Raw genomic sequence first — 24,749 nt, 5'->3', positions numbered from 1 at the left:
GGGTGAGAGAGAGAGATGGGGGGCACCACACAATGTTAAACAAACGTTGAGCAAACGTTGAACGCTAAACAGAACAACGACCTTCCCCCCACCCACCCACCTATGTCGTGCACGCTCCTCTAGCTCTGCTGACATTCTTTTACTTGACTACAATCGTTTAGAGGGGGTTGGTGGTGGGTGCGGGGGGGGGCTCATCCACCCCTCCAGCCCCGAAATTTAAACTCGCATGGCTGGGAGATGCAATGAGCATTGGTTTTATGGCAACTTACAAGGGGTATGGTCCAATATGGCTTGTGACCCCACCCCCCCCCCCCCCATGAATTGGCTCCTAACATTTTTGTTAATCCTTTTCATATACACGTTTAAAAATATATTACGTTTTACAGAATTACATGGGGCGGGCGGGGGGGGGTGTCACAAGACATGGACCAGCAGTTTGAATGTACCCTAGTAGTTCTGTGGGGGGTGGAAAGGATGCTCCGTGACTTGTTTTATGACTTTGGAAACCGAGACACGACTGTGATTGTAAAAGTTATTGAGTGTAACAGAGGCGACCCCCCCCCCCGCCCCCCCCCCCGAAGTCCGTGTGCACAAACACTACAAATTGTCTCGTGTCGACAGCAGCAGGCGCCTGTCTATTATCGCCGTGTTCTCTTGTGTCGCGGTGGTGACAACTGCGTGAATAGTCAATAAGCCTCGGATCTTTAAACTGGGAGTAAAAGCAAACGCGTGAAACGCATTCTCGTCACAACGCAAGCACCAGTGTTGTGTGTACTTACACCGCTATAACGTGGTTTCCCACCAGAGTACATAGTATAGCAAGGCCGTAATTATAATATATTGGGGGGGGGACACATGCTCCCCCCCCCCCCCAATATTCAAATATGCTCAAAATGTCCCCCCCAATATATTGCTATAACACAGATTTCGGTTGATATGATTGTGGTTATGGTTGTACTTTATTAATCCCTAATCTCTGCCATTACATACAATGAAACAAGAAAAGGTAAAAAAATGTTTTTTTAAACAGAACAATGTAATACAATACACTATTAGACATTATTGTAAAATAAATAAGAGGTTAGTGAATTTTAGAATATTTTAGGCAGGAAATTCGTTTTCAAATAGAGATATTTTTTTCTGGGGGGGGGGGGGAACCCCCAAACCCCCTTTAAGATTTGGTCCCCCCCAAAGTTGACTCTATGGCTACGGCCTTGTAGTGTACATTAAATCACGTTACTTTACAACGCACATTGCTTATACCGCTCACGCCGAGCTGCGGCTGACAAGCTCAGCAACCGGACAATGCGCGTCGTGACCGACACGCCGAGCAGAGTCAAGAGAATTGCGTTATCCTCTACGCGTCGTCAATCACCGACGACTCGCGTCCATTCGCTTAAACACAATAAGTTACGAGTTAGGACAACAGCGGCAGCAGCAGCAGCAGCGGCATCAAAGTCCCAGGATCAGCAAACACCGGGTGTCGCACAACGGACTCAACGAAACGCGAGCTGGGTCAGAGGCAGCAGTGGTCTGCCGTGGCTAAACATCGCCTCGGATTGAACTTACCCCTTTCCACAAGTCAACCAGAGGAGGTCAGTCAGACGGGACTGCTTTAGCACCGCTGGTGGTCAGCCGCCGCCGGTAGCAGCAAGCGACTCACTGCCGAATCCTTCTTGCTTGCTCTGCTTGGCCACCCCAACCACTACCCCCCACGACAGCGGAGGAACGCGTGGACCCCGATGCGGCCGGATAAACGCACGGACACACTCACACACACGCATACGGACACGCCACATACATTTATACACACTCAACACATACAGAGAGAGAGAGAGAGCGAGACGCGTACCGGGGGGGCGTGAGAGCATGACATCAGCAGTGTTTACCGTGGGGCGGTACACGGGTTAGCTTCACTTCTTCATTAGCACGCGGTTGACTTTGTGCGCGCGTGCGCGCGTTCCTTTAAACTCCTCTGTTATACTTTTTCACGCTCAAGTAGTTCCCTCTGCGACTTCGGCTTGTCCCACCTGGCCAACCACTCACCCCCCCCACCCCCTTAACTTTGCTGTTTGCTTTAGGTACGATGAATGATGCAAGAAGAGCGGTAGGGTCGCTCATTCACTCGCGTCGTTTCATTCGCTGCGTGCGCAACAAACCGACTCGACCCCCCCCCCCCAGCACCACCAACCCGCTGTCTATCGCCACTGCTGCAGCTACAACTATTTTTATTGTAACAGATAAGGCCCACCGAGCTATATATATAGTTATTTTTCAAGAGCGACTTGGGGCCACACGTTGTATGTCAACGAAGTGGCTTATCACGTGGACATTTATAGAAGCCAGTTTTTTTTTATTCATGTAAGTTTTCAATGTGGAGGGGAAACCCGGAGATAGATTCACGCGACCACGGGAGGAGAGAGAGACACGCAAACTCCAAATATACAGCAGCAGCAGCAGGCGTCAGGTTCGGCATCGAAGCCACGACCTTCCTGTATACCAGGCGAGGTAGTTAACATCTCCTAGCCACCGTGGCACTCCCAACACGCCCGGTGGGCCTTTCATTGCCCGTGTCTGCCTCGGCAATAAAAGTGACACTTGGTCAAACTCTCCGCCTCGCCACGCGGTGTACTTGTTGCATCATTGTCACGGCTTATCGGGTGCTCTGGAGAAAGAGAGCAACCACATGTTCAGGGGCTTAAAGTTGCCAGAACAAGAAAACCTGCCCCCCGGTGTAAATCATTAATCACCGACTGTGTGGCAATTGCGACACCCCGCAATAAAAAGGACATTCTGTTCTGCCTACCCCTTTTTTATGGGCGCATGCCCTACACGTAAAACTTAAGTCTCCATGTATCACACCTATGGTTGTTTAATTGCAGGGTAAACGTGTACATTTTGACCGGAATTAAGCGTCCCGTGATCGTGCAAACCGCAGAGCGACAGCCATCACCGGGGGTGTCTGCAAACCGAGCGAACACCGAAATAACTACCCCGTGCTGAATGAAAAGCGACACTTTGCTTTGACGTAAGAGCCTACGGTAATGCGTTAATTGGAACAATTAACGCCGATCGTTGCACGCTCCGTCCTGTGCAAAAGCACAGGTGATTATTTTTGTATCGAGTCTAGCTTGTTCCAAATATTTTTTTCCTCGTCTTCAGTACAACAAAACCATATATATAAAAAAACCTATTGCGAGCTATAATGTTCCACACCCAATTAACGTATTGAGGCAGGGGGACGTGAGGGCACGGCTAAAGCATGACAACGCCAAGGTCAACTACACAAAAGAGCCTTTGTGTGCCAAGGGGCCGACACGTCACAGCAGACGCGGGACATTTAAATGCATGCCCACCCTCCACCTACAGCGTAAGAAAACGCAATAGGTTATATGCGGATTTAAAGTACAGTCGGGCATTGGACAATATAAACTCCATGACAATGTGTACTAAAGTTCTATCATTCCTTCGATTCCTATAATATACTCTGTGCATTGCAAGTCTTCATACAGATGCGAGGACTCAGTGCTGCTAGCATGCGCTTGTCTCTGAGACAAAGTGACGAGGCGTGGGCTGCAAACACACCTTGCCCATTTCCATTTCCTTCCCTCAAGCTACAAAAGTGACATTTTAGTATTTCCAGACTGCTGCCGGAGTCACAGGCGTTCCAAGAGTTCAGTGGCAAATGCAATACTGTAGAACTGCGTATATGCTTGTGTGCCAGTTCACTAACATTTACACACGGATGCACCCAAAAAGAAACATCCCCAATATCTGCATTGCCGTATATGTTCAACAGTATGAACATGCAACTTTGTCGCTTAATGCAAATACATTGTACTCTGCAATGGGTATACTGTACAATACTCGTACGCACTGGTTTCTATACGCACCGACATACAGGGCATAAAAAAACAGGCTGCACCAAGTGTTTATTCGTACATCAACACGAAACACATCATTAAACCTCCAGAATGTAAAAAGACAAGTGCTCCCAATTTTTTCTATTGAAAATATAAGTATAGTATAACGTAATGGACACATCTTCCATATTTTTATAAATGTAGTCATGTTGCTGCCACCGCCACAAGAAAACAGTAGTTAGCACAAAGGCCATCAAGGTATGCTGCTCAAGAACGCCTATTATTACATTACATTGCTTGCCTTATAAACAGTGGCATGTCAGTGTTATTTTATTCCATTCTCGAAATAATATTGCGGAGTAAATATACTTATTTTTCATGGCAATTTCAGTATAACATATGCCACACGTTTATTGGAATGTCAGACGTTAAACAAAATACTGTGCAAAGTACATTTTAGAACAGCAGTGGTTAAATGACAAATAAGAGACGCTGGTCTCGTTAAAGAAATACAGAAACAAAGCAAACCATTGAATGAATAATAAGGGCAACAATAATACTGACATCCATTGACAAGCCATTCAGCCTTTAACCGTCCCATCTGCTAGGTTCGAGTACCTGCATCACTGTCAACGTGGCTCTATTCCATGCAAGAAGTGCAATTTGTCCCCGAATAGATCGCTCATTGCATGCTGGTACACATGCGGGAATTCCTCATCGGCTTTTTCAACTGCATCAAATTAGTAATATTTGTTAATTCATAATATACAATGATAATCACGAGCATGTTTAATTATTTTCAATTGCTCTAATAACGTGGGGAAAGGCACACATCTCATTTAATGGAGCCACGTTTACAGTTTCCCACCGATCTTTTGACACAATGCTCCAAGCAAAATTACTGCCTTTTCCAGCTATATGCTATTGATAGACAAAGTACAAACTTGCACGTAAGTATATGAGAAATAATGTCATGTAAATTCTAGTACATAACATGTATTATGTGCATCAAGAGGCATTTTAAGAGTCCCCATTACTTCCCCATCAAAAACACAAGCTGCCAGGGGGGGAAAAAAACCTGTTTTAGAAAGGTCGAATATGCAATAAAAAGGTGTCAATACAAAATATAAGTGTACACATTCTTTTGCACACATTTAATGGTGTGCATAATTATTTTGCACAAAGAAAATACACACGTAAAGCACCAACCATCAGTACACATGGTACTTCATTGGTCATGAACAATATGGTCTCCAGTAGGCTTTCATGTTGTATTTGTTCCACAGTCTAAAGGCAAAGTGCTCCTAATGTCTACAGTAAGGCGCTCAATGGGAGGTTGGATGTGTCAATCGCCTTCCTATGACGATGAACTCCTGATGGTTCCTGACTTTCCATTTACTTCGATGGTCTTCACAGACTTTGGCACCTATAGAAATCGAGCAGGGGGGGGGGGGAGGGGGAAAGGTATATCGCATTTAAATTGTACAGGCAGTCCTCGGATCTACATCAGGTCACATTTCTAGAAAAGGTGTCGCAAGTCGAAGCGACATATGCCGAGACAGATTTTCCCAGATAATCAATGATATAATAGGGGGTCACGTTCCTGACCAAGGATCCGATATGCCACTTTTAATAGATATGAATACAAGTAGCATATTTAATCAACTACCAATTATATATAAAGTACAATATTAGTGTCTAGAAAGTTCTTACCTTTTTTTAAAGGATGAAATAAATCAAATAATAAAAAAAATGCTTCAACAGCACGAAGAATGCACAGAGGTTTAGCACCGGAGCACGTTGGGAGGCTGACTGACTGGGTGACGTACTGTATTGTTTGTTTGTGCACAGAACCAGCACCTGAGTCAGCATTACGCCGTATGTAAGGGACTGACCGCCGAAAGTAACAAGGGTGTCAATTGGTGACCTGTCATAAGTGCGGATCGACGCAAGTCGAACGGACTTAAGTTGAGGACCACCTGTATATTTTAATTGCAATACAGTATATATTTCTCTATATTGCAATGCGGCAATGGAAATTTTTTGAAAGTTAAAATGTTTGCCACCTTAACTTCAATGCACATATAAGAAATTAAAAAATGTGTGTGTAGTAAATATATATGTATGCATGTGTATCAACTGAGCTCTTGTGCCCACCTTCTTAAGCATGCCAGCACAACTGCCGGATCGGATGGCATCAAGCATGGCCAGACGTGCATCCTCGGGACTACGCTCTGTACTTGTGGCCCCATTACCCATAAGGATGACAGGAGGAGGTGGGGCTATGGGAACCGGAGGAGAATGCACAGATGCAAGCCGTGGCCGCACTGTGGCTGAATCGCCCGAGTCAGCTTCTCTCAACTGCTGAGACACCAGTTCTTCTGCTGCTGCAGATGAGGTCTATGAAAACCAAAAGACAGTAGAACACACCAGTGAATGAGACACCGAGAAGTGTGCTGAGGTAACACTCTTCAAGTTCAGACAAATCGTGCCATTGTTCGATGCTGTAAAAACGTACATCCTTAAGCTCAAGATAAATATATTAAAGGATGTTTTTGTTAATGTATGTATTAATGGGAGCAGATAAATAGGCCCTAATATCCGTGATTTGTATAATTTGCAACAGCTGTCAGGTTCACAAAAGTTCCATTATCCACGGCCCTATTCTTCCTATTATCCTCGATTATCCCCGACTTTTTCATTAGTCATTGCGGAATGGCATCCTATAATCTGAGATTTTTGCAGATAAGAGTCCCACGGCACATACATCCTATTATCCGAAACTTTTTATTTTTAAAAAATCACTTTGGCCAAAGCAAATTAACGGATGCCACTTGCTTTGTTTTACATTGCATGGAAAAACAAAGACGAGACACACACACGAGACACAAATATCCCCCCACCACCCTGTATAGCTCTCACTGACTCTTGGAGCAAGTGATGTTAGCACGAGCACCTATGAAGGCAAGAACAGTACACGAGGGTGGCCAGCATTACGCCCGGCCACCTTTGTCTCCCTCGTGCTAATGTTTACACACCGCACCAGGTACTCATTTGAGGCCGAGTCAACCTAGAAGATGCCCAGAACCAGTTTAAATATTCGTCACTTGTTTTGACCGTGAGCAGGAATTTAACTGGTGTATCTCGGTTCACAGCACGGCGCACAAACCGCTGCACTACCACTCCCCAAAGACAGAGACACACCCAGAGACACAAAGACATGAAGACACACACAGAGGGAGATACACAAAGACTTGGAGATTCAGAGTGATGGAGACAGACACAGAAACACATGGAGATACGTGCACTGTACATACAAACATAGGTGAAGATAGGGACAGGGGAAAGTACATTACAAACACACAAAGTGATAAATAGATCAGCAGACGTACAGAGATACTTCAGAGATGTGTTTCAAGCGTGTGAGCGTACGCAAACACCTGATGTTTTTTTAAAGACGACCCACCCCTCACATACTCCTATTAGCTTAGATTTGTTTTCAGACAAGAGGAATTGCCCGGCCAGCCTATTATTCGCAGGTACTGACCAGTCACTTTCCCAGCATGCACTGTGTCATTACTTCTATAAGCCACAATTTTTCGGGGATAAGAGGGGCAAAATCGCAGATAACCCCTCGGATAATAAGATCTGCGATATGGGTTCCCAACATTAAACGCACAGTCCTATACTATCATTCTGATTCTGGAAAAGACTAATGAATACCAAATACCACAATGGCTAGCCTGTGTAGACGATGAAGAGGCATTTGACCTAGTAGGAATTGATGAAGTAATCCAAGTTTTTATAAATGAAGGCCGAAGTGAAAATATTTGAAAACTAAAAACACTTATTACCAAAAATGGAATGGCAACACTTGAATAAGATGAGGCATACTTTAAAAAAAAACTGCAAACATGTAAAAGTAAATACAAAATATTGTGCGTCTAGAGGACAGCTTAAGCTTGAATTTAAATTAAACAAAATTGTTTGGCAAGGCGTATGGTTGATGATGAGATATGATACGTACATCAAGCATGAGATTCGGATTTCATTGGTCAGAAATCCGATTTTTGGGGTTTTAGGCCTATTCCAGGACTGTATTTAACATTATTTTATTTAAATATATTAAATGTGAAGCTTTTTCATTGTTTATGCAATTCATTTAATAATCTATACTACTTTCAATATTAATCACCAATTTTTTTTATTTTAACATACAGTTCCAATTGTAAAATAATAATTTTCAAGTGAAGATTTTCATATTTTCTAATTTAAGCAAACATTACATTATGTTACAGCACTTTTGGCAGGAAAGTGTGACTGTGACATCGTCAAGGTGATGTCACTGCGAAATTATGAAATTTAAATGTGGAACAGGCGACGTTTTGTGCAATGGCTCTTCTTCATAGCGAATAAATTATGTACTATGAGGAAGGGCCATTGAGCAAAACTTCGCTGATTACATATATTTAAGGCAGTGTTATTTCCTAATGTGGAGGGTTTGTTAATTGTACTTGTGCACTACTGGCAATGCAGTATCACTGAATAGTTTTATTAACCCAAAACGAAGTGGGCAGTCTAATGATAAAATATAACTAAAATGTGCATATGTTTGATTGACAAATTACGAGATGTACTATTTACAAATCTTAAGTTTATCATTGCTAAATAATAATTGCAAAGGTTTTAGAAAACCATAAGTTCAGAATTAGTTCATTATTTTGATTAACACAAAATTAAACAATTTAGTGAAAAAAAATAAAAGGAGAAAATAATGGGAATGAGGAGCATTGTTAATGTTTATAGCCATAACATGGCTTCATAGACCATCCTAAGGCATGCCGTTTTCCTTCACCACTGTCCCACTGGCGCCATGGGTATACTTTACTGGCGCTTTTTCTTCCCACAGACTCTGCCCACCCTACTTTTGGCCTTAGGATGTTTAAACAACCTTATCAGTCCTCCCTAAAATAAATGCATCCATGTGTCAACATTCTACAAACACAGAATTTAATCCAACCTTAATTACTACTGCTGCAAGAGGCCAAAGAAGCAAAAAGCCCCAACTAGTAAGTGTCAGCACGAAATGAGAACTGGTTGTAGAGCCAGGGGGATTGAGGAGGGGGGGTAGGTGACAGCTGGTTTTAGGTTTTGCAGGTTTGCACTGCCAAGAAACCTTAACAGCTGAACTTATTCAAAGTCGTCACGATATGAGCTTGGGTTACATGAATGCATACATCAAGGTAAATTGTGTAAGCCATTTGCCAAGATGTCACCACCTCAATAATGTGTAATTTTATTATTTTAACAAGCAAGTACTACATCTGCAGTGTTAGATGCTGGCCCACAAGGTTACGCGTCACAAACTTAATTTAAACCAATTTGGATGTTTTTTTTATTTACTGAATTGTGAAAACAAAGGTTTTTTTGCAAAAGTGAACTGGATAACTGGATTTCATAAGTACCAATAGATAAATAAGGTGAAAGAGGTCTAAATAAGTGTATATCCCGTCAAATGCAAATGCCTGTTAAATATTTGGTGCAGGAGATACTGCAACAGCAGACGTGGCTCTTGTTGTCATAGGGACCAAACCAAAATACAAATAAACAATTCCTAGAACAGCCCCCAAAGTGCATGCACGTGTCTGTCGCGTGGTCACAAAATGTTTATACAGATGAAACTGACCTATCAAACGTTCAAGGCACTTCATCCAGTATCCAGTTACCAAGGTGTGTAGACTTTAATGAAATAAAACAAATGCAAAGTATACTTCATAAATATTGCTACAAATAGCTTAATTGATTTCACAAGAGGATGGTGAAAAAACACATTTTAAATGTAATTTTTTGTTCACAACAGGCAAGTTACTTTTCTTTGCAAGTAATATTTAAGGAGTATTCTAGTGATGCTTACAATTACTAATCGCCACGTAAAAATAAGTGCCTTGAATAGTCAATAATGTGGCTCAGTCGTTCAAGCTACAGAGGGCACATGAGAAACTATTTGCAATATGAAAAGTCCAGACACCTCACTATGATGGTGAGGTTTAATATCATTTGGTTGAAAAGAACAGTATTGCTGAGACAAAAACAATCTCTTTTTATACTATACAGCATGTATAGCTTTACAAATCAACTAACATTTCACAGATATGAAAGAAGATGTGTAAGGACATCTATTGGGATGGGAATTGATGTCAAAGTAATAAAGAATTGTTGTAATATTATTTGTTCAGACCATTATAAGGAATTATGAACGTCTAAGACGATGAATGATTATCCTCTTGAAAGGTCAATTATCTGCAAAATTAAATACACAGTTGTCACTTGCATTCCCACTTACTTTTCTCAGTCGTTTCCCTCCTGCGCCTGATCGAATAGCGGCCATGAGAACATCTCTTTCCGTCTCACTTTCAACAGCTGCTGGTATTTTCTGCAGATTTTCACCTGAAACCTAGAATATAATGAAACCAGAACATTTATGGAAATGTGTACGTTTTATATTAGCAAGGTAAATGTTTAAGATAACTTTAATTATACATATGCAATAAGTTAAAAATGCATGTTCTATAAATACGTTTTAAAATAAATGAATTACATTTAATTTACGATAGACACAAATTTTCCATATTTATTACAATATTTTAAACGTGACGATGTAGACAAAGTAGTCTGACCTTTCTCAATCTGCCCATGTTGTCTGTAGACTGAAGCGCTTCCATTAGGGAATTATGTGGATTGTTATCCTTCAGAATTGGTTTTTGCACCACAGGTTTTAACTTCAGCATCGGTCCAAACAGACCAGTATCTTCACCTGATGGTTTTCTCTGCTCATAAATAAGACTGGGACTTTCCAGTGCAGTTCCAGTGGTATTTAAAACTGTGGGAGGCTGATAGAAAGGACTTGCATCTGTGGATTTTGGAGAACTGAGAACAGACTGAATTTGAGATGAGTTAGATGCTGATTTTACATTAAAATGGTTTCCACTACTTGGTTGAGAAATCACCGGAGGTTGTGACTTGACAGGAAAAACGGTGTTCTTAGACTCTAAATGACTCGACGCTACACTCATGCTAGATGGTTTGTCATCTTTGAACATGACGCTTGGGAAACTGACTGGTCTAAATAGTTTTGGCTTCCATTGATGAACTCGTGGTGCCTCAATTATAATCACCTTCCCTGGGTCACCTGGAGCATTTGGAATGTTGGCATTTTCTTCTGTAGAAAACTGTGGTGGTGGTGGAATTATGAGCTCATCCTGTTCACAATTTACCTGAAGTGGTGGCAAAGCATCCACAGGTGTTGTCTTTATTGTGGTTGTGCCACTGTAAGGTTCATTTGGAGCATCAATGGACTTGTAGGCTGTTTTCTTGGCAATGGCAGATGCCACATAGAGGCTGGAGGTTCTCCTGCCGGGACGGAAAAATGCATCTTGCTTTGAGCTAGATGGTGGAGATGTGGCAATGCTGGCAAGTGGCTCGGTGGCTTTAACAGCAGCAGAGTGTTGCTGAGATATTGTCTCTGTAGTACACTGGAGGGAATGGGACCTCTGGAATGGGCGAGCCACATTTGAGAGCCCTGATAAAGGAGGAATCAATGGTGGAGGAATCAATGGTGGGGGAATTAATGGTGGAGAAATCACTGGTGACTGATGTGCTGTATGCTGTTGTGGATTGGCTGTAATGTCACTGATCTTCGCTGTTGAGTCATATTTAAACTTTTCTTTGATTTCTTTTGTAGTATCGGTTGCAGTAGCATTCTCAGTCTTGATGGGTTCTGTTTCATAAGGTGGTAGAAGGAATGGGACATCAGCTGTTTCAGGTTTTGGTCTTATGACTGGCTTGGAAGGAACAATTCTGTAAGTGGTCAATCCCACTTTAGGAAGATAATCTCTGGTGATTTCATTTGTGGACCTCCACCGATCTGAAGGTTGCTTATAGATAGGAAGAACTGGAGAAGATGGTTCAGCAGAATTATATTGATATTCAACTTCAGGTGCACATGTCTCTTTTGAAATTGATGGTGTCTTGTAAAAAATGCTGTTTTGCATCAAAGCCTCAGGCTCATTTGACTGGTCCATTACTGGCTGTGAAGTTTTATATACTTTTTCACTTTTAATGCTTTCTGAAAGATATAATTTTTCTGATGGTTTAGTTGGCCTTTCTTCGACAATAACCTTGCAAACTTTGTTTGGTTCAACTATTTCTTCTATAGCTCCTGCAATTTCTTTATGGATTTCTACTGGCTGGATCATTACAGACTCTTCCACGTATGTCTTGTGTTTTTGTGTTACCAGTTGTTTTTTATACTGTTCGGATGATGCATTCTGTCGTTCCACAGGTATACTATTTACTTGCTTGTCCACAGATTTGGCATGTACTACAGGGATTTTCTCCACATGCGCATTTAGAAAGGTTTCGTTTTTAACAGGCATTTTATCTAGACACTTTAGGCTTCCTCCATGCCTTTCTGCCCTGCTTAACTCACTATTTGGTTTGGTGGATATGTCAGGGAAAGCCATAGATAACCTTTTATGTCTGGGGTCTTGTTCACCCACTACATAACCAGATGCTTTTGCAGTGGCCCCAGAAAAAGACCCACAAAGGGTAGGTTTGGATTTATTGTCACGTTGCTGGGCCAAGGCAGATTTCTGAACCTTGGCAAGAAAGTCGACTTTTACTTCATTACCATCCTTTTTCTGAGTAACAGGTGGCTTATCAGAAACCTGTTGCACATTTCCAGCCTTGTTTCTATCAGCTGCTTCCCTTTTTTGCATATCATTATAAGCTTTGAGAAACTGCAAAGCTTTTTTTGAAGGTCCTCTTTTGACATCTGTTGCCACATTGGCATTTGCCGATAAAACATGATACTTTGTCTCATTGTTTATATCTACTTTATCAGTACTATTGGAGGTGCTGTCTGCAGTGGCTTTTATCACTGTTGAATCTGGAAGGGCTGGCTCTGGCTTTTTAACCGGCTCTACAATAAAATTAACGTCAGCCTCTGCTTTAATATTTTTTACAGTCTCCACATTGGGGGGACTACTCTTAGACTTCAAGTCATCATCTGCAAACAAGACAAAAGCATACATGTTTAAATCACAAATTCCACACCAATTATGCCACGGAAATATTTCTGAAAATGGTTATATTATCACTAATTTGCTTTTCACTTCTTGCACGCTTTGTGAATAACACAGAATTTTGTCACATGTTAAGTATTGTGCTATATTATTCTTATTTCCATGACTAACCATTTTGTGTATAAAAGCACTCACCCGTCAGCCCCATTTCAAGTTCAGCAATTAACTCATCGAATTCAGCAGTTGCTGCAGCATCATTGTCAGCCTGTACCAGGTCTGATGAGCATTCTTGCACCATGTTATCAGCTAAGGCCCTGCACCAACATTAATAAACAGCACAAATTACATAGGAAACGTGTTCTTTTAGCATAACAGGACACTTGACATTACAAACTGAGCATTTCAACGCATATAAATTAAAATAAAGCAAGGTGTCACATGTAAAAATAGCATATCTGTTCGAAGAGCAATGGGTTACGATGCCTTACTGAGCTTGTTGAGATGCGCCACAGAAAGTCTTCTGTGTCTCAGACTTGGCGGTGGTTCCTTGTTCAAGCCTACGAGGTGCCGCTTCAGGCATGCACTGTTGCTTTGTGACATTGGAATCACTGCCCATTCCACCACCCTCGTTCAAAGTTTTTTCTACAGCAGTAATAACTGTCAAACAACATATGAATAAGGTCCATTAAACATTGTGGATATGAACACCATAATGTACTTCAAAACGTTGAACAATGTTTATTTTTTTTACGAGTGACGTGAATCCATTTTCTCAGACAAAAGTGAAAGTTCACTCAAACTATTATGGTATGTAAGAGCACTTGGGGGGAAAAAATAGGGTTATTTTCATTTATGTCTTCAATACCACGGAGATTTCTTATTAAAACCACAAAATGTGAAGCATATAGTATTTTTGAACACAGACGAATGCCCTTTTTTCACCGTACTGTTCTGCATCTCCTCCATGAGCAAGTATCTGCAACCAATGGATTTTCTCCGACATATACGTGTCATCAGTGCGCAGGTGTTTTGAGAAAAGTAAACAGCGAGGCAATATTTATACTGCAAGGCTGTGGCTCCATGAATGACGCATAAAGACGTTCCCACCGTAATCTCAGGGCATCTGCTCTGGGTTTTGTGTGAAGTTTTTGTTAAACAAAAAGAGCTTTTGGCCAACAGAAGACATATACTGTACAACAACCAGAATAAACACCATAGCCAAAGATTATATCTGGTGAGAACAGACTTGCACAAATGTACAAATTGTGGATGAAAGAGTCCCTTACATGAACAGTAAGCAAGAGTATTAGTCCAACATTGGCAGAAGAAATTGCTTGTGAGTTTTTAACATAATAAACATAAACTTGTATATGCATTTGAAATTTGATTTGTGCAAGATTTCAGAATTTACTTGTTATCTTTTAAATCAATAATGCTTTCATCAAAAGCGCAATTGATTAGCACCTCACATTATCACGCCTGGCTCCGTACGGAGCGAATTAATTTCAACATACATACATTAAATATTGTTTAGATACTAAAGAACGTCACGTTAATGTCAAACATACAAAGTTCGACTTGTTTGTCCATTGGAAGTCCAAATTCCAGTTTTACAAAACATCAACAAATAAACAATACGGTATGGGTGTCGTTTAGAACATAGGTAGCCAATGAAATTAAAAAGTAGAGCACTTGGTGGAGTATCTAAGAGCTTTAATTCAAAAATCTATAACATGCAAACATATGGGTACACTCACACTACCACTTTAAACAGGTTGAAAATGTTACGTTATAAGCACCACAATTGCCGTTTAAACAAAGATTCACAGTTCAAACATAAGTTTAAAACACACCATATGTACGTGTTCAACATATGTATGAACAGTTTGTAAGATATATCTTATGAAATTCCACAAGAGATGTTTGACAGCCAGTTATATGTGCAGGCCAAATAAAAAAAGAGAGAAAAAGTCAATGGTTGTCCTTGTAAAAGAGCTGCTTAGCTCCGTGGTGTTTTACCAGCTGAAATAAAGTTAGTCTGAATTTGCATGGAACATATGTAAAATAATAATACTATGTAAATCATAAATTAGATTTTTTTTTATATTTTGGCAAGCTGTTTGCTACGCAGCCTTTCAACATTTTCATGGAAAATGAGGACCATGAAGGGTAAAGGACTTTAAAAAGACCCTTCATTTAATCCACACACTTTCAAAGGAAATGGTGCCCCGGCTGCAAGGTTATGCAGTTGTTTCAACTTGTAAGCATTATTCTACAGTATGAAAGAAAATTTTATATCTGAATTAACGTGCCTAAAACTCTTGATAAATAACATATTTTATGAAAGTAGTGTAATAATTAGCCAATTGTCGGCACATGATTACAATTTTGATCACAAGATATCTAAATGAACAACCATTTAAAGAAACAGTTTATTGGATTAAAATTACTTCTGGCCTCCATACTGCTTATACAGCCATCTATTCCAATGAAGCCGTGCATTTTACAGCTCCCTGCAATGATTACCCGCTACACCGCGTGACACACATCTGGCTTGAAATGGAAACGGGGTGTGTGTATGATTTTTGAATAGCCGTGTGGGAACACAAGTGGGGCGGCAGTGCGGTATGACGAGGAGCTACACAGACCCTCCTCACCTGATGGGACGGCATGAGGAGGTTCAGGGGGCGGAGTGGTCGGCTCAGGAGGAGGAGGAGGGTATGGTGGAGGAGGGGGTGCCTGGAACTGTGGAGGATCCCGTGCGATGCCGGGTGGCGGCGAGGTGGGAACCACGAGAGGTGGGGACGCCTGGGACCCGCGTGGGGGTTTTACAGGTGTAGGCCGTTCACTTACTCCTAAGGTTGTGGCAACATTGATATTGATGAACGCGAGGTAGTACACGCCAAAGTGAATTGTTTTGCAGTATATCGTTATTGTGAAGGCAATGTAAATCCACACACGTGACACATCGTATGTAGAATGTGCAATAATTGAGTTATTTGCGTTAACATGTATGTACATCACACGGGACTTTCAGGCTGTGAGGAAAAAAAAGTTCCCAAAGTAAACGCAAGGCAAATTTATTTTGGAATATTTCCACAGAAATTACTTTATGCAGATTTCTTTTAACATTTGTTGGGGCCCTAGCTGCCACTCAACTAACACAGACGCCACAATGTACAGTACGCGAAAAGTTGTAGCAGCATTGGTTATTGCTATATAATGCTTTTAAAACTATTTTCAAGTAAATATTTTATGCCAAAATAATCCGCAGGAGCGGACACAACTTAGATCACCTGTCTATGAGAGCCGTGCCATAACTGGAGTGCTACTGGAGCACTACAAAGGATTTCTAATTTCAAAGGTGTCCAGCCAACTGGAGGGCACAAGCCCATCGTGTCACCAACTCACGTGTCCTGCTTTGCAAGAGTAAATTCACAAACGCATACCCACAAACCCAGGTGTCCGGTGGATGGACGCTCAGCACATTGTGGTGTCTCTGTGTTAGCATAACAACTTTCAGGAGGCGACGAGTACCCGAACAAATTGTATGCAACACTTACTGAGACAACAAAATGCTTACGTTCCAGAGATAGCCACCCAGGAAGTTAGACCAGTGTCCAACTTGGAATAAACTACCACATTCAAGATAGTCAATATTAGCTTTTGGGGATCAAAATGCCAAACCTCTTTTGCAGAGGTAAATGCCAAAATCAGGGTGACTTTCCATACTATAAATGCAAACCTCATCGAGGCTATGGGCTCAAGTCGAGTCCCCATAGACAGCATCAGGGACTATGGGCAACGTGAATCCAAATGTAGTGAATCTTAAAAATGGCTCCTTTCAGGAATCTGTTAATTATTGGGCGAGATGGTTGCCCCCCTGATCTTTATACAAAGCCACAAATGCAACTCGCTCAATCCTGATGGCGGTTGGCACAAGGACTTTCTAGAATTCGAGAATCTTGGGGATCTAGCACTTCCAAGGGTGACTACTACATTCCAATAAAATAAAAACAGTATCCTTAATCGATACTCATTCAGCACATATGACTAATATTGTACATGGTGGCATCTGTGCAAGTATGATTTAAATATTTACCTTCTTTATTTTCATCCTTTAACGGTAAGCTCCCAGAACTTTGAGTGGAGGCTGAGAAAAACAACAACATTCCATACATATGAATGGCATTCATTAGCATCAGCAGATTTTACTTACCCATAACTGATCAAGTGAACTCTTTAAGGTTCAAACAGCAGCTGGCTGTTAATATAAAACATGCTCTTCAGTTATGAACGTCTAAGACTTGTCCGGGGAATTACTTTTTGTTCCTGTCTGAACATCTAAGATGTAAGCATAATGTATAAACTTTCAATAGAGCCAAAGTACAGCCACGCATGAGTAATTGTAAGAGTGCATCACCAAACGACAGCATAAAAAAAACATGAAAAATGGAATGCCAAATAATAACATTCGCTACGAAAAGGTTTGCATTTTCACATGACAGTTATCATAGGAACTAGGAGCAAAGCACAATGTCTTTAGGCCTAGATGCAATATGCTATTTTAGTACAGTCAATATGGGGATGACCATATTGTGTTGGATTGCACTCAATCAATTTCAAGAAAATGTCCGAGGTGCAACACTATGCAAAAGTGCTACCACAGAGGATGGTATGAATCAGAAAAACAAGAAAGACACACATCTGTACATATGTAATGTAGCTCTCAGAGACGCCGTCTTGTCTTCCGTATATTTATTAAGAATAAAGTCCAACAACTCAACACGTAACACGAGTGACTGTACACTTGGGTGATGAGACACAACCCTACTCGGAGACAATCCTAGCTTCCAAGCTCCAGACAACTTGCGGACGATGGAGACGACCCGATCCCAGGTGACGACGACAGCAGTTCCCCACACCAAGCAGCCACTCGTGCTGCTATTTATGCTCGCCCGCTCCGGCCACACCCTAAGTCTCAATCCTCCTCACCTCACCTGGCCCTGCCGCTCACGTCCTTCTCACACTTCCCCACCATTGGATCCCGTCTCATGAATCCTCACCAATTCGTCCTTCCCCACCATTGGCTTCCGTCTCATTAATAGCTCGTCCATTAGTAACCATGGTCACGGGGAGCCACACTGTCCCGCTATCGCTCCGCACTGTCATTACACATATACACACATATGTATATACAAGTATGTGTGTGCATCCTCACACAAAGATGCATTCATGCACACACACATTCATATCCACACCCACAAACACATAAGCTCCCCCATTTAGCCTTTTACAGAATGTTCAGGCAATTATTATTATTGGGGAGTACCTATGAAGGCCGGAACAGTGTAGGAGCGGGTGTGGTGTGGCCAGAACCACGGCTAGCTACATTTGTTGTTCCAGTGATGATGTTCGCACACCACACCAGAACTTATTTGCATGCCGAGTCAACATGGGGAAGGCCTCAGACTGAATTAAACATGATCTGACAATGATGTTAGCTGTGGCTGGGAATTTAATTCAGGTTACTGGATTTATAGTGGAGTGCAATAACCACTGCTATCGATCCCAACATACATGCATGCACGCACACATACATAAGTACTCACATACACTCACTCATAATCACATATATACACACTATCTACATGCTCACTAGACCAACTTGCTCACTGATTGGATGACTGTTGGATTGTGACGTTACCTGACTAAAAAACACACAACTGACAATATACAACCCTCATCACAACACATTGCATGGTATGATGCCATTGTGCGGCAATTTCTGTGTAATCTATCACTACGACAATGTCATCCCTTTTACTGGCCATCTGTGAAAATGAGCTTCAAACACATCGGATTCCTCCAGTCTAAAATCAAGATTCTGATGGCACCAAAATTGCCAAGTGTATCTCTTCACAATTAAAAAAACAAATTTTGTTTAGTCGATGAACAATTCATTCCGGCCAAATCTCTTAAACACCAAAATATTACTGGGTAGGCACTTTAACATTCCACGACTTCACCCTTCATTCAGCATAACAATGATAATGTATTCTATGTTTATGTCCTCAAAAATAAGTCGCCAATTAAATATTTCACCTTTTCATCATATTATAAAAGGTGCTTTGACTGACAACTGACATAGTGGGACTCACAAGGCAAATGCCATAGGAGCAGAGGTCTTGTTGAAAGAAGACAGTTGAAGCCAAACAAAACTGCATGCACAATTGGAACATGTTTGCGTACCTTCTCCCCTGTGTAAACATGATCTTGACAAATCGGCTAGGTGATGATTAAGTTTAGGTATTGTGCCTAAGCAGTTCTACTGCACTAAAAGCAATGGAATTTCACTTTTGCTCCCCAAGATGCTTGCAGGTTGTCACCAAGCACTAAACGAACAGAAGCTTTTCAAACATACTTTTTCGATTAAATAAAAATGTTGGTTGGTTGATGGCACGGCTAAAATTCCCACATTTGAACAGAGCCAAAAGCACTCCCATCGCAAAAAATAAATCAGTCTTGAATCGATACAACTACATGAGCACTTGATTTAAAAAAAAAAAATCGAAGTTGAAAATGTGAGCACGCGAGAGCTCTCTCACCTGTGGAGCTGCTCCGCCTTCGATGCTGGTTCTCCACGCTTGGCTGCACAGGAGGAGGGGATCCAGGCTGCAACAACAACAACGCTGCCGAGGCCTGTTCTGGGGCAGATCTCGGAGGTGGCGACGGCGGCGGCGACTCGGCGGCGGCCTGCGTACCCTGGGCGGTTGTGGATGGGGGAGGGGGAGGTGCACGGCGCTTGGTGCGATGCTGCAGCATGGCGAGTGGCGACGTAGCTCCAGCGGCCTCAGTCGAAGATGAGGCCAATGGTGCAGCAGGGGGAGACCGGCTTCTTCTGGCCTCCTGTGCGAGGCGCGGCTGGTCTGGAGAGCTCTGAGCAAGAAACACAAAGTTGTTCAGAGATATCCGACAAAGCCAAACCTGTCTCCCAGCACAATACTGTACAACTATTTACCAATGGTGGTGTGTTATGTAACAAAGAACTTTATTAAAATACAAGAACTAATTCGTTGAAATTTATTTTTTTGAGAGAGGTCAGGAAGTGAAGAACGAAAGTTAATGGAACTATAGCTAAAATAGCCGTACATGTCATAGCTATTGGCCAAACATCCCTATGCAGGACCCTCTTGAATAAGAGTCTTCAGACTCAGTGCGACTTTCCTGAATATGTAATTATTCTTACTAGTGTAATACATTGCCATGCTGGTCAGTGGGGATTGATGAATTTAAGTGAAATTTAATTTTTTTAATGATGTTAAATATTAGGTAGAGGTATAAAAGAAGTCGTCATTTTCAAAGAACGTCTTTTATTTCATGATACTCAGGCTCGAGTATCATGCCAATAATGGAAGCTATTTATATACCAGACGCTACGTTATTGGTTGGCTATGCACAATGTGAAAGACGTTAAACATACTTCCAATACATTAAACATATGCAGTATTACAATAAAAGAACATGTATATGCCACAAAAAATTTTGAAGCAGCCTGAAAAGGCTTCATAAGCTTGTTTTTGAAGTGTGTTTGCGATAACAATTTTGTTAACAAAGCAAAGAGATTAAGCAATTAAAGCCTTAGGTTTATTTTATATGCATACTGTATATCCATACCGTGACTGTACAGCTAATGCAAGCTAACAATGGCATTACCCCTTCATATCCCGATCTGCATTGTTTGGCACGATACTGCACAATAAAGTTCATGCCAAACGCCCCTTCACCCCTCGTGATGTGGTGCTGCCCAAGTCTCGTTTGCCGATGTGCTTCTTTACCCATTCCGTCGCCTACATGTTTGCACAGCATTAGAAGGCCCTGAAAGTTATTCGGCATGATATAGCTTGGGATGCAGCAGTATGGGATATTGTATAGTTCATTTTGGAATAGCACGATAAGTTGTGTCATGCTTTATACAGGGGGGTGGGGTTGCATGTACCTCCAGGATTAAAGTGCTGTTTGTTCAGCCAATGTACACAGTCAAAGCAGAAAAAAGATACTGTACTGCCCTTCTATTTACTTTCTTTATGTCACCGTTGAAAAATCTTGCTGGAGGGCAAATATAAGAGGTGTTTTATTAACAGCTCGCAACATAAACAAAAGTCAGCTCACAACTCATCTATGGCATGTGGGGAAATAAAGGTTCCTTTTCTGCTGGTGGACCCATGCACATTTTTTTTACGACCTTACTTTTAAGAGCAGCGCAACCATAGCGAAGGTTATTAATAATTTCCAAAAAGCAAAGGCTATTACTTAAAACGGTTAACTGAAATGGATGGTACAAAAAAAGCTCATTAAAAATACTTAATGTCATATAAATCGAGAAAAAGCTTTAAAAACAGGATTGCTAGTGGTCAGCAATGATAACATCTACCAAAGTATTACTCATGACTCACTTTTTTTTCTGATGGGTGGGGCAAGTGGCACCTGGCTACATGGCCCCCACCCTACAACTGAAGTGCAAAGGCCTACGTGCTATAATGTAGTGGGGGTAGGGAGATATGCTGCTACGAAGTCTCCTGCTTTTACACTAAATACAAGAGTAAGTGTAAGAGAGCAGAGTACAGCAAATTCAAACATATTCTGAAATTTGGACTTAAAACTGCACCAGTCTCAGTTTGTGTCATGTTCTGTAAATAACAAACTGGAGAACCCAGATAGATCTTGGCATTAAAAGCATGCACATGCTTTTAATTGAAATGTACATTGTACTGCATGCATACAACATTAATGTAAAACGAATGCATCACCTGCAAGTGATCCCGACACACCTGCTCGAAACCGCTATCCTGGCTGCCAGGAGAGATGGACGGAAGGTTTTCTTTGTCTTTGTTAGGCTCTCCGTCCTCAGGGATGGGGGGTGTGGTGGCCAGGGGGTTGGTGGGTGAGACAGGGGGTGCCGGGGCCCTCCGCTTCCTCGGTCCTTCGGGGCACACCGACACGCTGCCAGGCCCCTTGCCGCCACCACCGCCACCACCGCCACCACCGCCACTGGGCAGTGCGCCCAGCATAGGGGAGGGCACGCACGGCATGCTCATGGGTCGCTGATGGTGCTGCTGCCCCATTAATGGTGTTCCAGGCATGGAAGTCTGTGGAAAACGTTGACAAGTTAGCCAGTGTTTAAAAATTAAAAACTACAAGTGCATCAACTGGGACCATGTTACATCAAGAACTTTGAATTTGCCGACTCGATGTCTTAAACCAGTGGTTATCAACCTTTTTGAAATGAAGGCCACCCAAATTTTGATTTAAAGCTTTCGTGACTGCAGTAATTCATATTCTTAGTTCTTTCGGTATTTTGTTGTTTCCCTTCAACGTGACTTTACCGAAAGAACTAAGAATATGAAGGCCACCCAATTAAGACCGATGGTCCCCACACCCTTTGCCCCAAAAATACAACTTCGTATACAAATGCCATGATAGGAAGATCATATATCGACGAGGCCTCTAGTCAATGGGTTGGTAAAGCATTTGTTTCATGTTGTGTATTGGTGTTTTGTTGCTGCAAATATGGCGATGGCGTTCCTCTCCTTGCACATGATAAATTTATCATGCACAGTATTCATGCCACAGCCTGCACCCCCCTTGAAAGTCTTTTGTGCTTCCCATAGAGGGGCATACCTCCCCCCCCCCCGGGTTGAGAACCACTGTGTTAAACTTTTAAATAGTACATTGTAATAACGCAAAAACATTTTGCACCAACAATTTAAACGTGTATTGAGTGACACCTACAGCAACCACGATACATCTGCATTAAATAAACTGATACATTTGAATTTAAACATTTCAAAAGTAAATCAAGGTATGTGATAAATATAAACTTAAAGATCAGCTGTAATTTAATCATTCAACAATCCAGTTGGACAGTGATCACTGAATTAACAGTACTTACCTGAATTTGATGATTCTCAACATCAATGGAATCAGCATGAATCATACGATACAGCTAAATAAATTGCTAATTCTTCCAAAAGGGTGCACTGTCAGGTAAATTGGTCTAAAACATGTTTTACCAGTGAATAATTTCTGGAAAGTTGTTGTTTTGCAATTTACACCTGTCCACTACATGCGACTAATTTCACTAAAAGTGGGGGAAGTATACAACTTATTCCACCAAGATAACTTACACAAATTCTGACAATGGCATTAACTGATTTAGTTGATAACTAAAATTATTTTCCAATATGATTGTAACAATAAAGTGAACCAGAAAACAAAGATAACGAACTATAGGACTACACTGCATAACACATTGATATTTTTGTGGGGACCTTATAAGCTCCCCACAAAATATCAATGCCACATTATAAAATGTAAAAAGGGTAATTATGAGTGTTTTATTATAAAAAAAAATGTCTTTCACATTGAATTATAAGGTCGGCATGATGGAAAATTATCTTTTTCAACAGTTTGATGTGCAAAACAAAGCGTAACATTTTAATGACAGTCTGCTTTAGCTTTGAAGCTATGATATCATGTTGACAGGTTTAAAGGTTTTTTTTGCCAAAGGCTTCTAAACATCAAAGTAAACTATTCATCCTCCACATACACGCTGAGTGCAAGCTTTAATTTGAATCATAGCACCATAATTCAAGACAGTTCTTCAAGGGCAACTGAGTATTAAAAGTGAACAGGGTTAGCGCTAAAAAGTGATGGGCCTGTGCGACATTTACTGCTGTGAGCACAAGCATGAGGAATGATTTTCTGTTAGCACTGCTGTTAGTATCGTCAGCAGGGCTGTAAGCAGAGTTAGTACTTACGTCTCTGCTACTGTCACCATGCACTGAACTGTTGGAACCACACTCGGAAACATCATCATCACTCTGGGAAAGCCATAGCAGCAGAAAGAGGACATGACACACGGGTAAGCAAAGACAGCAAAAACTCAACAATGCGCACAGGGAACAGCTAGAAGTAGCTAGTTACATGCGTTAGTATCAACAGCAAGAACATGTCCCAACAGCGTTCAAAGCAAGCTTCTGCATGCAACGTGTTAGTATATTCAAATATAAGCGGAAATATATATTTAAAAAAAAGCAAATGCCTCCACAATACATTTGAACTATAAACACACCAACTTGTTACAAACATGTCTCCGTGTATCTACATATGACACTCCTCTCGATAAGAGAATAATATACCATTTAATAAAGTTACAAGAGAACACCACAGCAAGAAAAACATTGCTCAATCGCAAATACACAGGGGTACAGGTATATTACGTATTTACCTTCTTTTTCTTTGGCCGCAAAAAGCTCAAAAGCCCTTTGTTTTCCTTCTCAGGAAGGTCTGCGTTGTCGTTAAGGCCATGGCTCAGCTCTGTAATACAAAGAGAGCTACTCAATACATCCACAGGTGATGGTTTCCATTACCTGAGCGTTAATATGCATATCAATAGCAACAGGGATGACACGCAGCGCATTCGCTTCACAGTGAATGGTCCATAGTTTTGCAAATGCAATACAAAGTTAAATTAATTAAGCCGGTCAGTACGTGGTCTATTTTTTGTATTAATTATTTTCATACACGTACCAAAATGATTGAGGTGTTTATTCAATGTTGATATAAACATGCATATTTACACCATACTTGTGTACATAATTTTTAAGTACACCTCTACAGAGCGTTCACATTGTTCATTGTAACAATACTTCTCCACTAGATGGCAGGATTGTAAAAAAAAGAAAAATATTTTACACTTCTTTAATTTCCCACTGGGGGGCGCTGGTGGCACACAAATGCA

General features: G+C 41.4%; 2 protein-coding genes across 10 annotated transcripts in view; both read right to left on the bottom strand.

Moving 5' to 3' along the window:
- Window positions 1–1,785, bottom strand: part of LOC116938549 (growth factor receptor-bound protein 14-like) — a 142,527-nt gene extending 140,742 nt beyond the window's left edge. The window contains exon 1 of the mRNA XM_032945773.2: window positions 1,570–1,785. The gene's annotated coding sequence lies outside the window, so the exon portion shown is untranslated. The remainder of the gene's footprint in view (window positions 1–1,569) is intronic.
- A 2,130-nt stretch (window positions 1,786–3,915) lies between these two features.
- The window catches only part of LOC116938550 (uncharacterized), a 58,238-nt gene continuing 37,404 nt past the window's right edge, over window positions 3,916–24,749 (bottom strand). For 5 of the 9 annotated variants that reach the window (XM_032945778.2, XM_032945777.2, XM_032945783.2 and 2 more), the window contains 12 exons: window positions 24,237–24,325; window positions 23,767–23,829; window positions 21,757–22,095; window positions 19,555–19,885; window positions 17,049–17,099; window positions 15,604–15,801; window positions 13,435–13,603; window positions 13,142–13,260; window positions 10,541–12,930; window positions 10,207–10,317; window positions 6,021–6,263; window positions 3,916–5,289 (listed from right to left, as the gene is read on the bottom strand). In XM_032945778.2, coding sequence (XP_032801669.2) covers window positions 5,221–5,289; window positions 6,021–6,263; window positions 10,207–10,317; window positions 10,541–12,930; window positions 13,142–13,260; window positions 13,435–13,603; window positions 15,604–15,801; window positions 17,049–17,099; window positions 19,555–19,885; window positions 21,757–22,095; window positions 23,767–23,829; window positions 24,237–24,325 — 4,172 coding nt within the window. In that variant the 3' untranslated portion in view covers window positions 3,916–5,220. The remainder of the gene's footprint in view (window positions 5,290–6,020; window positions 6,264–10,206; window positions 10,318–10,540; window positions 12,931–13,141; window positions 13,261–13,434; window positions 13,604–15,603; window positions 15,802–17,048; window positions 17,100–19,554; window positions 19,886–21,756; window positions 22,096–23,766; window positions 23,830–24,236; window positions 24,326–24,749) is intronic. The other 4 variants (XM_032945784.2, XM_032945785.2, XM_032945780.2 and 1 more) reach the window with 3 other exon arrangements.

This window comes from Petromyzon marinus, chromosome 4, assembly GCF_048934315.1.
Source record: "Petromyzon marinus isolate PM22_M1 ecotype Great Lakes invasive population chromosome 4, UKy_Petmar_22M1.pri1.0, whole genome shotgun sequence".
NCBI classification, from domain to species: domain Eukaryota; kingdom Metazoa; phylum Chordata; class Hyperoartia; order Petromyzontiformes; family Petromyzontidae; genus Petromyzon; species Petromyzon marinus.
This window is presented reverse-complemented; position numbering and strand designations above follow the sequence as displayed.